Below are 15,017 nucleotides of genomic sequence, written 5' to 3' on the forward strand. Positions count from 1 at the left end.
ATGGATGCTCATCAAGCAAAATTTGGGTGTCTGTGGCTGGCTAATTAAGTATGTGATGCTGAAAACCTCCTCAGGAACACCACCAAAGAGGGAAGAAAGGTTGAAGTGCTTCAGCAAGAACAGTCTGGAGAAACTGTCTCTCAAAAGTATGCCCAGACCCTAACAGGGGCTTAAGGCACTTGTAACAATCACTAGAAAAGAAAGGGATTCAGAGGTGTCAAAAAGATAGGCATTCTCAGTGTGGATGGGAATCTACTTAGAAACAAGTATACTTGGAAGTTTAACTTGCCCAATTAATCAACTTTAAAAGATCTCAACAGTGCTCATGTCCATGATATCTGATGGATTGAAGTGACTTTTTGTGGTTTTGTCTTCACATGTTTGCCTGGCTTCAGCAGAGTGCTTTTTATCTCCACGGAGCTGTTGTGAGCTTTTCACAAAAGAAGAGTCATCTGGTCCAACCTCCCTGCTCAAGCAGGGTCGTCCCAGAGCACATGGCACAGGATTGCATACAGACAGTTGTGGAATATTTCCAGGGAGGGAGATTCCACAGCCTCTCTGGGCAACCTATTCCAGTGCTCGATCAGCCCCACATTCAAGAAGTTCTTTCTCATATTCAGGTAAAACTTTCTGTGCATCAGTTTCTGCCCCTTGTCTCTTACCCTGATGCTTGAAACCACTGAGAAGAGCCTGGCTTCATCCTCTTGATGCCCTCCTTCTTTCTTTCTGTGCTTCATGAGGAGTGAGGAAAAAGAAATAGCCATTCTTTACTCCCTCTTGCTGGTGTGCCTGGGGAATTAAGTTGTTGTAGGCTGAGAGGAAATATTTTCTCAAGAGACTGTGTTTATCAGCCTTTGGAGCTTGGATCTGTCTCAGATTTTCTCCACCTTAGTCTTACTTTATACAAGCACTGTCATGGTAGAAGGTTCCTGAAAAGGACCAATCTGGTGGAGGTTTCTCTGCAATAACACTACATCAGCTCAGTAGATCTCACTGGAGAAGCCTGGATTCTTCCTACTTTGTGTCTGCATCCTCTTATATCTACGCAGATGTTCTGATTTCTGCACTGTCCCTTCTCTTTACCCTTTCCTTCCAATGCAGGTTTTTCCCACAGTAACATTCCCTCTTCACACGTGGCCATTAACTGCCTCTACTTTTCTGCTGTGTTTTGTGCTATCTGGTCCTCATGTGACAAACACAAATTCATGTGAGTTCAAGACTGGCTGCTGCCTCCCATACCACTCTAATCTATATTTTGCTGGTGGTGTAAAGGCCTTTATCAGTTGTAGTATTTACTGTCAGCCAAATAGCACTCTTCCCATCCTATAAGTAGCATAATATGTGCTAATGGATTGGATGGAAAAATAATGGATGGATTTTAATAATAAGGATTATGAACATAAGGTATGTTACTATATAAAAGAAAAATTACCAAAAGCACTTAATCTCTCTGCCAGCACCATGTCTCTGGGCAGCTGTCACGAGGAGAGACCTTACAGGTGCAAGAATGAGAGCCTTAATCTCTCCTTGCTTCATAATACGTGTCTGAGGTTCTGAGTATTAAAGTAATGTATGGTGGTGTCACGAGTGTTAAGGAGGTTGTCTACTGTGTGTGCAGCTGACTGTCTGAGGGGACTCAAGGGGCTTAATGTTTTAGGGGCATGCTTTTAATGGAATCTGACCGTTTCAAAGGCTAATTCTCCTCTCTTGTACACTCTGCTTGGATATAATCCCATCCAACCTGCCCCCCTACAAGTTTCATTCCAACCTATTGTTCCACTTGCTTTCTTTCAGACCCTCCCCTTTATCTGGCTTCCCTAGCAGAGCTCACATAAACTGCTGGCCCCTCAGAGGAAAGATAGCCAGTAAGTCTTGAAGTGAGCAAGAGTGTGGTATGAGTCCCTGAACACTGGGAAACCAAGATTTTTTTCAGTGCCCAATTCTAGTGGAAGCTGGTTTGGGAAGTAAATGCCTACATGTCTTTGTGAAGTAGTCCTCGAGTCCCTTAGCAAAAAGACAATGGCAGCTGTCTGGCAGAGAAAAGTTTGCTTTGTAGGTGCTGGGGAAGCAGATGTCCTGCAGGTATTTGTGCTCCAATTAATTACTTAAATAAATGCACTTCGTGTGTGATTTGATGAAGCACATAATGAAGGATAACTAGCAACAACAGCGCCTGTGCTGAGGTAGCACCCAGTGCCCACCCAAGTGCTGCCTTTTGCCAGCTGCTGCAGAGGCAGTAAATTGGTCAAGGGATATCAAAGTTCATTTTCCAGGGGGAAATAGTGATTTTACTCAGAAGTGGAGTGTACCTTCCTTAATAAGGAATGCTTAGCAGCATGGGATCTTATCTCTGTATTCTGTCACTCCCTTCCATGTGCTGATGTACCCTTCTTTCTAAAAGCCACCAAGCTTCACTGGATCAATGAGGCCTGATCAATTGTTTTTGCCTCTGAATCATCCATATGGGGTTGTTAGCTGAGCTGCTGGCAGAAAACGAGAGGCAGCTTTCTGTCTGTTTACTGTAAAGAAAGCAAAGCAAGCTACAGGAGGGGACCGGCTGCACAATATTTACTGTCAATACAGCCGGAGAGACAGAGGAGATATAAGGGGAGGGGAGGAGAGGGGAGCAGGGGCTGCAGACTGCAACCCCAGTGAATGATCTGAGTGTAAAAATACCCATGCTTTTTCAGATGGAAAGAGAGTAGATTAGTCAACAAGGAATAACTGAGAGCATTTAAGAAAGGGTGTAGTGAAGGTCTAGTGAGGCAGGGCGTACTAGTGGCGTGCAGAGTAATAATGCTGTGCATGAATGTACCCAAGCTGCACTGCAATCTGAAAAGCACATCCAGATCTGCCCTAAGACAGAGCAGTTGCTGGGATATTTTTGTGTATGCCTGCATGCAAGATCCATCATTTAAAAGTAGTAAGATGAATATTAGCAATTGAACTTCGAGAATAATATTTGGAGCTAGTTTGCCAAATGAGCTGGATGTCACCATTGTAGCACAGACCAGAAAAAGAAAATTATTAAAAATAGGCATACTTCCTTGCTTCTTTCTCCTCTTATTCATCCACAAAGGTATTAGGTGACCTGAGCTTCACAGGGCAAGAAGGCTCTGAGCAGCTCTCTCTGAGTCTTCCTCTACCTCCAGAGGCAGGTGAACAAGTGAAGAGTGAATTCACACTTTAAAGAGCAGCGAAGACCATCTTGCCATGAAACCATTCACAGATGAAGATGTAGAAATCTACATCCAGAGCAAGGTAAGACTTTATCTGACCAGATTTTCTGTCTCCCACAGTAGGTGTTGATTCTGAAGGGTGCCAAATTTGACAGTTAGTTGCTCGCCTGCTGTCTTCTTTTCTGAGACAAGATTGGATGAAGTTTCATGAGAACTGTATTTTTAATGAGATTTCTAGGTTTCTGTTGCAGAATCTTATCTGCTGGTAGCCTAATTTTTCAAAGTGCTTATCCTCTTCATCTAGGTATCCTGAATTTTTGTTCCTGATCTGGAATTCCAGATGTGAGACTAGCTGTATTTGCCAGCATTTAAATCTAGGGAAAGGTCCTTGCCTCTCTCCCTGTCTGGTGGTCTTGGTTTGACCATAACAAGACCAACACCAGGCACTGCCTCTAAGAAAGATTCATGCAGGAACTGCAGAGACAGACCGATATTGTTAGAATTCAGTCATCAGTCTGTCACCTCAGCTTAGGATACTTCTCTATATGCCATGATTAAAATAACATGTCTCATTAGCACATGCAGACTGGAATCTCATTTTCTATTTTATAAGATATTCCAGCACTCAATTTTCCCCCATTATGAAATGAAATAAAACAGAATAAAATCCTCTGTGAAACAATACTGTTTAATAAAAAGCTCTAAGTGAGCCATAACATTTTTTAAAGCTGACACGTTTCATGGCAGTACTTAGCAAGATCCTGTTTTATAGTCTACTTTCCCCAACAAAATGCAAGATAACAAAGTGACAAATAATTTCAAAATCAGAAAGTGTAAGGCTCTATTTTCTGTAAAGGATCACATATTCTAGTACAATGAAGGTGCTGGTAAGAAAGCCCCTTCTCTATTTGTTTTCTCTATGGAAATGTTTTGGTGGCAAGTATGAAAGTTCTCACAGAAATATACCTTCTTCAGGCATGCAGTGTTGTGCACAGGAAAATCATTCCATGAGAATCTGTTCAGTGAGCTATAACAGCGAATGCTTCTCTGAAGATTTAAAAAGCAGAGCTACAAAGGAAGGAGCAGAGGGAAGCCATGCACAGGAAGATGCTCATATGACAGCCATAAGTACAAGGAACAGAAGCAGACTGTAGTTAAGTGAGGCTCATAGTTGCCAGTATTTTAGGTTATACTGAAAGTCTGTTTTCTAGCAGCCCTCCAGCTCTGATGGATTCTGAGTTTCTGCCTGCTCCTGAGTCTGTTGTTCAAGAGATGCTGCCTAACCTTCAGGCATTTCAGCTTGTCAAATGCTGCCTGTTTTTGGAAATAGGTCAACCACCTGGTGGAATGGATCTCTATAATACCAGAGATTTCATCCTTAAGCCACTCATCAAAGGAAAAATTAGAATGTGTATGGAGTGGATGTGGCTGGCTAAATAAGAGAAAACCCAAATGTTCTTAACAGTTCCTAATAAATCCCAATCCTGCTTCCTTCCCCCTTAATAAAACCTTAATTGACCTTGTTATTCAGGTTTTGTGCATTTGTTTTGGCACAATTCCCCAAGTTAAGACCTGGTAAGGGGAATGCCAGTTGGTCCAACAAAGACCTTGCAATGTCTCTTCTCCCAGTATGTCTGTGCTGGTACTAGAAGTATCTGAGATAAATGCCTTGGCTCTTCAGACTCACGTCCTGTTTTCTGATTGTTTGCCCTCCCTTCTGTAGGAAGGTTGTATTTTCCAACAGAATGATTAGGGGGCTAGTTATGGTTAGCTAATTATAGTGAGCACACTCTGTCAGTCACATGCCCATTGTTCTTTTATCCCTGCTCCAGTGATGGGGAGTACACATTGAAAGAGATGTTTAGTGGTCCTCCCTCAACTATTTCTTGAGACAGTACTCTTATAAAGAATTCATGACACTGCAGTAGCCTAGCCAGTAGGTGATGAAGGCAGAATTAAATGAGGCCAGGCTGGGTTGAAGGGATTCTCCCTGGATGATGGAGGTGGCAAAAAAATGTTTCCAGCAGGTGCCCCTTAGAACAGAGCATGAGCAATGCATACAGATGGCACTCTAGGTCTCTGTTTGAGCTGACCCACTGTGAGATTGTATGCTTTTTATACTTTTCATTTTTAAAAAGTCTTTTTTGGTCTAAAAGCTCTTAGAGATGGACAACTTTCTCTGCTGCTCACCATTCACTTGCTGAAGAAACCATTGGGTATCTTGTTGAGCAAGACAAGCCTATTGGACTGTTCTAAGGAGTTGTTCTGGATGAACAAAAATAAGGTGGAGAAAATAGATACAGTGTAGATACAGATGGAGAAGTGCCATAAATGAAAGCTGAGATGAGGAGGTGAAAATGAACACGGACTAACATCTTTCAGTGTGGGGTTTGTTTTTTTTTTTCCAAAGTAGATGTAAGTAGCTAAAACTGCTCTTAGAGAAAAGGATGAATGAGGAGGAGGGTGAATTACTAGGGAAACTAAAGGGCATTATATAAACATAAAGGACTACATGGTGTTAAGATAGCAAAGAAACAGAATGTCCAGGGTGAATGAGAGCCCAGTGAAGGGAATATGGTGCTGCTGTCTGATGTATTTCCCACTTCCAAAAGCTATTCAGTCCATTGAATGGTCCCGTGTTGTGAAGAAGTGAATCTGTTTGTCCCCTTCCAGGGCCTGGGGACACATTTCAACACACTTTAGTGTGTTTGGCTGATAGTTCAACATTTGACATAAAAGTGTCCAAAAGGACTTTTAAAAGAGAGTTATTTAGATGCTGAAGAAGATGCTCAGTGAACAGGACACAGGAATTTTAAAAAGCCATAGGCTGGTTTGGGTTGGAAGACACCTTCAAAGATCATACAGTGCAATTTCATTGCCGTGGACTGTGGCACCTTCCACTTGACCAGGGCTCAAAGCCCCATCCAGCCTGGCCTTGAGCACTTCCAGGGATGGGACATCCACAGCTTTCTCTGGGCAGCCAGTGCCTGGGCCTCACCACCTTCACAGTACAGAACTTTTAACTTATGCTTTTGCTTCCTTTTGGTCTTAGATAATAACAAAAGACTGTGGCAATTATGTTTGACTATGGCAATTATGCTTTATCATTCACTTTAGCCAAGTGATGAACTCTGTTTCTGATTTTTTTTTCTTGCCTGCAAAAAATAAGATTTAGTAGAATGTCGTGAGGAAAAAGAAGAATCGAGAAGAAAGCAAAAGCTGCAACCAAATGAGAAGAAGCATAGGATCCATAGAAGAACAGTAAACAGTCTTAATATTTACCTCTGCATAAGTAATTCTGGTTGTATAAGTAATGACAAATATGTTCATGAACTTCATTAACAGTAGCTGAATCTCCTAATTTGGTAAATGTGCAAGGATATTTGGAAATTATTAAATGTCCTTCACTAACATGGTTCCTTTATGTTCCTTCTGTTGAATCTCCTTGTTCAGATTGTGACAGTCCCCTTATGCTCCCTTCATTTTCAGTCATAAGTGAAGGTTCAGGTTCATCTTATATTTTTCTGAGTTGTCCACCCCTCACCTCAATCCTTCAAGACTCACACATTTCACTGAAATAATTTTCAATAATTCCATACGCTACTACTTCTTGAATTGAAGAACTACCCTTTAAGCCACGCAAACACCTAGTTCCCAATGGGACCAGCTTTGGAAAGATGCTTTCACACTATCTAGGAATAGAAGCTCAACTGTACTTCAGCCATAAAGACAGTGTGGATACTTTCAGTGTATAAGGTAGGCATCTAAATGATGGCACATACATCTAACACCTGATTACTGGACAGATCTGTAACTCTTGATGACCTTTCAGTTCTTGGAATGAAACATATCCTGGCTTTGAGAATGGCTACTGTATGCAGGGGAGTAACTGGTATTCCGCATCAAATAGATAAAGAATTGAAACTGTAGCTGTAGTTGATAACAAATTTATCTGTGTAATGAACTCCTTTCCTTCCATCCAGCGTGTTGGCATGGAAATATCAATTAATGCTCAATAGCCTTGAATATTGACCCTTTGGTGTTCACAGCTCTGTCTCATGGTCAATTGGTTGCAATACACAGGGAACAATTTTTATTCCCAGTGCAGCATAGGCACAAATGTTTCGGGATGCTTTAAGCTGATTTGTCTGCTTCCCACTGGAGACAAAGACTGCAATTTCCTGTGACAAGAAGTGTCTTTCCTGGAACTGACAGGTGGAACGGCGGCATTACCTGGTTTCCAAAGCAGTGGAGGAGGTGCAGAAAATCATCCAGCAGCTGACCGCAGAAATCAGCTACAAGGCCGTGCGATTCCAGGCGATCTCCAACTCTGGCATTCACAATGAGAACATTAAGGTATGAACAAGGGCTCTAATGCACTCTCTGGCAGCCTGTAGGCAACCAGAAAGTGACTTCTCCATTATGTAAGTGTTTGTATGGGCAGGTACCTCATCCAAAACACCACAGACGATGTGCTGACACTTCACTGTGAAATTCTAGTGACTGGGTCATTGGCACTCACTCATGGACATCTCACAGCCAGAGGAGCATCGAAGAGAGATGGGTAAATGAAGCAGAGCCTCTTCTTAGAGCTGTTGTGTTTACAGAGAGCATCTATTGCCAGAGCTGTCAATCCACAAGCAGAAGCCAAAGTTCCTTGGGAGACAGAGAGAAAAACTTATGCAGCAGTAACGTAAGAAAAAAATGATCATGCCTTCATGAGCTATGACTCATATTTTTCATAGGTGGAAAAGCTTCACTTTTACTGACTTTAGTGAGTCGACTCACTAAAAGGAAAGAAAGAAAAATTAAAAGTCCTTCTTCTGCTACAAACATTAGAAAGCTCCTTCTTAAAAACATGTTTTTTCTTTGTCATGGATCAGAATTTCTTTTTATTGGGGAAAAACATGCTTATTAGTGGGAGAAGTGAAATACCTCCCCTTTTCAGACTTTCAGATGTGAAAACAATAATGCCCTGTCCCAGCTGTGACAGAAGAAGGCTGCTTATTCCTTGTGATTCCATTACACAATAGTAACTAGTAAAGACACAAGAAACAACCACAGCAATGGCAACATGAGATGAAAACAATCTTTTTCATCTGAACAAGTTGAAATACTAATGTCAGCCATTATACTATACCACAGCCATTTACAGATCAAAACACAGCAAATACATAAAAGCGTGAGACAATTTTTGCAGCTCTCTGGGACTGAAAGGGAAGAAGTCTTTGTATGAAGCTGCTGGAAGGGTATGGAGGTGGAGGCAAAATATAATCAGTCTGAAACGTGGCAATTGCCCTGGGGACAAAGACATTCAGATTCATAGCTTTTCTGGAAATTTGTGTATCCCCAGAGCATGTGGTCTTGTCAGTAAGTATGGCCACAGTAGTGTAAAACAGTGCCACATCCTGGTTCTTTAGTGCCAGAGTCTGCCAGCCACCTCTTGTGCTGGAACAAACCCTGTGCTTGGCTAATGAGATCTGACAGGACCAGGGTCAGGGTAAAATTGTTGCTCGGAAAGCAAAGCAGAACAAAACCAGCAAGGCAATCTATTATGAGCAGTAACTTGGTGTTATAGTATGCAGATCGGAACAAATTCTGCTTGAAAGAAATCCTAAAAATCTGTTTCCTTAAAAGTAGCAGATCTGTTGTTCATGCTTAACTGGACCCAGTGTTACAAACCCATGGAAGTAACACTAGGAGGACCTGACTAACTGTCCTGTACTTATGGGGCAGCAAAGAATGGGTTGATGAGATAATATTTTGATTTGGGCTTCTACTTCCAAAAATTGGAAACTTCAATACCGTTGCTGACATGCTTCAACACAGAGGAGACTTGTGTCCAGGGAAAGTCAATATATTCATTATTCCATGTTTAATTTTGCACCTTTTTTTCCCTGACAGTTAAATCTACAGTGGTTTTTCAGAACTTTCAGCTTCTGGCTAAAAGGAATCAATTTAACAGGGTGGGAGATCTAGAGTTGTTGAGAAGCCTCAAGCTCCCTTCTAAATATGAAGGGATGAGTGGAGAATAGTCAAGAAAAGTCTTCAGGTACTGAATATTTTCCTTTGACCCACGTAGCAAAAAGTCACACTTTAATGAAAAACCTGAATTAAAATTCACATGAACAAGACAGATGATATAATTTTTAAAAGTTCTAAGTCTTTGTTTTTGTTGTGGCCCACCATTTTTGGAGCTGTCAACTGTGCAGGGCTGATGCAAAAGCTGTAGAGGCTTCAGTAAGGTTATAATGAAGAGGTTCAGACTAATCACTGGCACTGCACTGCCCAGTGGCATTGCCAAGCGTTTAATCAAGGTGGGGGCAATGGGATGATTTTCCTTCAACATTCTCCAAGCATCCAAGGAAGCTTGCCGCTTTGCTCTGTGAATGAATGACCTAGCACATGCTTTCTCTCTGTTCTGTATACTGTATACTTCTTGTCTTCCTTTCTGCTTCTCTCAGGATCAGCCAGCTTTACTGGCCAAGTGGTCAGCTATGCTTCGGAGGAAGCGCCCATTCCACCCGTCCATCCAGGTATAAAGCCTCCCTGGTGCCTGACAATCCCTGTACTTCCTCCTTGCACACCCTCTTCTCCAGACAATTTCACCCACCAAACTGATCCTTCTGTGACTGTTTTGTCCTCCACACAAGAGGCTTGCTTTTTTTTTTTTTTTTTTTTTTTTTTTTTTTTTTTTTTTTTTTCTCAAAGCATAATTATTTTCTTTCTAACCTAATGTTTCTGCCTCCCTGGAACAGCCTGTCAGGTTCACAAGAATGAGGTTGTTTTTAATTTGCCCAGCATACTTTAGACAGGATTTTAATACAACAGAACTGGCCACAAGTTACACCCCCCAGAACTGGGCTTGGCCTGCACATAGCGTGTGAGACCATTGTGTGACAAGAGCATCGGTGTGGGACTGGGATTTGTTTAGGCCAAGAAGACACTAACTGCCCAGCTTTGCAGTGCTATTCCCAGCCTTGTGTATTCTCTTGTTTTCTGGTAAGCCTCAGGTGGAGGACCCTTGTGACTTGCATTTGCAGCCACTCACATAAGGTGCAGCTCTTCCCTTTACAATCTATTGAGTACCAATGCATACAAAATAACATTTTGGTATGGGGAGGAATGGTTTTTTGCCTACAAATGTGGCTGAGGCAGGGAGAGGAGCAGTAAGTGCATGACAGCCATTGTATTTTTTCCTTATGGAGCCTACTGTTCAGTTTCTGAGCTGCCCACAGGATTTCTCACCCCCACCAAACCTAATGTGTGCAGGTCAGCTTGATCTCCAATATCATCCTTTCAGCATCCTCCTGCCTTTATGGTTTATATTTAACAAAAGAGCAGCTTCCTGGTGTTTTCTTTGCTATTTCTGTGCTTCTGGCTGGCCATCTTTTGTTTTCCAAATCTCTTGCCAGGGAGCAGAGAAGACCAGCTGCTCCCTGCGAGAGAGAGAGAGAGACAGGAGGTGAGCGTAGCAAGGCCGCCCCTGCCCTATGGTCCCTGAGTGAGACAGACACAAGGAGGGCAGCTGGGTCAGCCAAGAGTCTGAATCATCAGGAAAGTCATCTGTTAAGTCAGGTCTGAGGTCAAGTCACACCCCCACTCACTGGAGCCCAGGGCTAACCTGAAATGGGGGTCTCAGACCCATGAGCAGAAGGTGTGGGTAGCAGTCCCAGAAATGCTGCTTAGGGACAATAAAGCCTGTTAGTGCCCTCAGGGCCCTGGCACCTCTGTGGTAATACTTTAAATCAGCTGAGCTGAGCTGAGGAGGGCTACCAGAGTGTTTTGTATTATTACAGGAGAGTGACAAGCATGTTTCATTCACCATGGGTGTAACTACCTTGCAGCAGTGGTTGTCACTTCACATCCTGCTCATGCAGCAGCTCCACCTTACTTATGCCAGTGTAAGTTAGGCTTGGTAGCAAGTGGACTTGAAAAGCTCCTAAGCCAACATGGTAAAAATCTGAAGGAATTTGAACACTCCTTCTGGATCCAAAACTGCCAGATGCTTCCAAAGTAGCACTTGGCCATATCTGGCTATGCCCTGGGCCAGACAGATGATGTTTTGTGGTATTTGAGTCACCTTATTCTTCCCTTGCTAATACTGTCTCAGAACTGGTTTTTATTGGAAAATAGTTGTTCCCCAAGTGCGGCAAATTAACCGGCTTGTCAACAAGCCCGTCTAAGGCTTCCTTGCCCATTGGTTGCTGCCTCCATCCTTACACAGTTTCTGTCATGCTCAACAGAAGATGCAATTCCATACGTTACAGCTGGCCAAGACCCGAACTTATTTCTGGGAGTGACACTGCCTCTGTAGGTTCAGGCATGTCACTTGCTTTATGTCTCTATCCCTTTAAAGGCCAGTGAAACTGAGTGAAACATTTGTAACATTAATGGGCCATTGCTTTATTTTGCTAATGTCTGTAGTGGACTTTGAAAGAGATCAGAAAGGTGCACTTTTTGCCATAGTTATTACTAGTATTGGACTCTGGGCTTATCTCAAGTAGCAATTCTGAGATAATAAGTAGCACTATTTGGGTTTCCCTTGGCTGGATCTCAAAACATATTCTCTTATGCCTTCCTGCTCCTTGGAAACTGCTGGTTATCACATCTCATTCAGTTGCAGACTAGAAATAACAAAAAAAGGTGGAAAGCATGGCAGGTGTGGTGGCAAATCAGCCAGTGAGCTCTTATCTTCTAAGATCCTCACATCAGATGCCTTCTAAGACAATTTCCTTTTAGTCTGCGTGCCTCCAAAGTAACTCTTAAGACAGGTTGTGGCTATGTTCAGTTAGTCCCATCATACCATGGTTTTTCCTTCTTTTCAAAGCCCCCAGTTTTACCTCGCACTTCCTCAACCCTGTTTTCCTTATTTTAGCTCATGGATCTGCCCATGTCTCCTCTCTCAATCTCTCTGAATTCTCCTAGGTCTTAGCACCCAGCCAGTTCCTCATCACAGTTCCTCTGCGTGGCCTGACCGGTTATAGGGAATGCCAGGTACGGCACTGGCGCTATTACACCGTGAATGGAGCCAAGCTCCTCTCCTCTGTGCGGGACCCTGAGGAATTGCATCAGTGGCTGGAGGTGGAGCAATTCTCAAAAAGCCTTCAGCAGTGGCATGAAACGGATGTGAACATCGAAGGTGATCTGGTTCCAGCCAAAGTCCTTATCGTCTTCCGGGATCTGGTGGAGAAGTCAATCGTCTCCTGTAACCTCTCCAGTGAGTTTGGTGGGGACAGGTGTAAGGGAACCCATCACACACACACAAAGGGTTTGGCTGGCGTGGTCAGAAGCTGAGCAAACCCTCCAAAACCAGGAAGCCTTCAAGCGATTGCAGTGACATACACAGACCTTCACTGAAGATAGAATTTGGCAGTTCTTGGGCTCTTTGAACCCAAGATGTTACTCCTTTCTTAGGAATTTGGGTAGGGTCTCCAGTAACATCACCCTCACAGTTCAACTAAGAGGCAGCCCAGATTTTTAGAACATTTAGGAATTTGTTTGGGAAAAAAAAAATCTTTCTCTACTACAATATTTGGATTATCCAGGAATGTAATATGGGAAAATTCGCATCAGAAAGACGCCAAAGTCTGAGGAGAATGTGTTTGAAGATATTTATAGGGCAGATAATGCTCTGGGGAAACCTTAGTTGCCCACAGTTTTCCAGCATGGAATGGTGGGAACTGAGGAGAAGGACTTCCACTGAAGCAATGTTCGACTAGTGCTCTTTTCCCCAGTGTCCAGGCTATCCTGTGGTCCCTCTTCCATAGCATGTTTCCAGGATGACTTTACTCACCAGTAGCCTAGTGAGTCTTCTGTATTTCAGAGCAATAGAAGCTGTTTCCACTCATCTGATTCCACTCTAAATTGTAGTTACAGAAAAAAAAAAAGTGTTAAAGTTTAAGGTCTGCTAGATAATGGCATTTTTTTCAGGAAATACTTGTTATCATAGGAATGGAAATGTGGATAGGAATGAAATCTCACCATTGAGGCTCACAAGAAAGACCAGCTGGAACAGGCCTCCTTCTGAGGCTTTCCTTATGTGAAAGTTATTGTGCTGGGCAGCAGTCACATGAAGTTTTTGCGTGAAAGTTGAGTGTTGCAGGAAAGGTACTTGCAAGGACCCCAGAGAGTGATGTTTGGGTTGATGATTCTGATGCCTTTTTTGTAGGGTCCACTGGGAGGAGATGAGCTAAGATGAAGTCAGGAGAAGCAATTACCATTTTTGTTTGTTTTTGTGAAGGATGGAATTCCTTCATCCCACAGTATGGCTGAAAAACTTCACTGATTTCTTTGCTTCCCTATTTTTTTATTCTTTCATCACCAGCAAAATCAGTTTTTGAGGTGTCTCTCTTTTCCTTAGTGGAAAAATAGTTAGAAGCATTGCAATGCTTTTGGAAATGCCATGAACATATTTACATGCTGACACAGTGGTTGCTCTAACACTTTTCGGCTGCTAGGGGTCCTTGTTGGGAGCTTGGGAACAGAATGGTTCCTGTTTTAATGCCAGGCTTGGCTCAGCAGGGAAATAGCACATAGATTTTCTGAGGTTTATGAAGTTCTGGTTGGGATGAACTCTTTGCAAGGTAATTCATCCCATGAATTGCTCCTTAGCCCATGCCAATTAAAATGAGGTGGGATAACACACTGTTTATTAAACTGCTTATGTTCATCTGCTCAGGCTTTCACTTCAGTGCATTAGAGAATGAACACACAATTGGCTCAGATGAAGGAACAGTGATCCTGCCAGAGTGACCAGGACAGAAACTTCTTCCATGAACTCAACTACACCAATAGAAAACATCCCACAAAGTCCGTTAGTTGCAGCTTTCGTTCCTTTCTGTACTCTTCAATCATGTTCGTGGAGATGAACCACTCTTCTTTCACACTGAGGAAACTTCTTTTCTCCAAATCACCTTGGAACTGACTCTTCTTAGAACTCAGGACTTGCAGTGACGTAGCTGTTAGCCTTTTCTGTGTGACTGCTCTGCATAACATACCATAAATTCTGGTATTGTCTTCTTTGTAAGTGCATCTCCAGAAACAAACCTTACAGATACCCCACAAAACATTCTGAATGACTGGCAGTGGTGTGATCTGGCAAGGGTCTGATCTCAGGTTCTCTGAAGAAAGAAGATAGGAAGTGGTTCATCTGGTCCTCTCCAATCTGCAGTGATCTCCTTATAGTGTACCATTAGAAATATTAGGTTGCACCACTTGTCTAGCTTTTTTTAAGAAGCTGATCCTAGGATTTAAGAGGACCCACAAAGAAAAAAAAAAGCGTGATAATTGAATGTGAAGTTAAGAACTTTGTTCTTTCATCTTCCTGTTCTCATTCCCCAGGATAGACTTATATAGATTTAGAATTTTTTTTATATTCTTCATGTGTTATTGAAGAGAAAGTGTCAAGATAGACCAATAGAACTGCTGGGTCCTAGACAGCCTCTTGCTTGGTTTGTGGAAAAGGACCTTTTTATCCATTTTATCTTCTCTTGTTCTTCTTTCACAGGTAAAGTGACAGTGCTGGAGAGCTTCAGCTCCGTGGTGCGGGTGGCTGTGGAGACATCAGAATCCCAGGTTGAGGTGGAGCTGGTTCCTGCTGTGGAGATTCCAACTTGCTGGCCTGAGAAAGCCCGGTGGCCTCGTTGCCTTAAGCGTTGGCCTTCTCAGGAAAAAGTGCAATGCATCAAGGTAAACAGTGTAAAAACCACCCATAACTCTGGGATGGAATTTACCTCTCAGTTGTCTGACAGTGTTTTCCCAAAGGAAGAGCTGCATGGTGGTGGCAGTAGGGTTAGAAGATGTATCCTCTAAAGGGAGAAGCAGTGTTTCAAAATA

At 42.7% G+C, this 15,017-nt stretch overlaps 1 protein-coding gene across 1 annotated transcript in view; it reads left to right on the forward strand.

Moving 5' to 3' along the window:
• MAB21L3 (mab-21 like 3) overlaps positions 1-15,017 on the forward strand; it is a 35,704-nt gene that overhangs the window by 12,534 nt on the left and 8,153 nt on the right. Inside the window, exons 2-5 of the mRNA XM_066175290.1 lie at positions 3,153-3,261; positions 7,395-7,535; positions 12,108-12,399; positions 14,689-14,870. Coding sequence (XP_066031387.1) covers positions 3,214-3,261; positions 7,395-7,535; positions 12,108-12,399; positions 14,689-14,870 — 663 coding nt within the window. The 5' untranslated portion in view covers positions 3,153-3,213. The remainder of the gene's footprint in view (positions 1-3,152; positions 3,262-7,394; positions 7,536-12,107; positions 12,400-14,688; positions 14,871-15,017) is intronic.

The sequence above is a fragment of the Chamaea fasciata genome, unplaced genomic scaffold, assembly GCF_029207755.1.
Source record: "Chamaea fasciata isolate MVZ Bird 193981 ecotype frontalis unplaced genomic scaffold, bChaFas1.0.hap1 SCAF_2, whole genome shotgun sequence".
Classification (NCBI taxonomy): domain Eukaryota; kingdom Metazoa; phylum Chordata; class Aves; order Passeriformes; family Sylviidae; genus Chamaea; species Chamaea fasciata.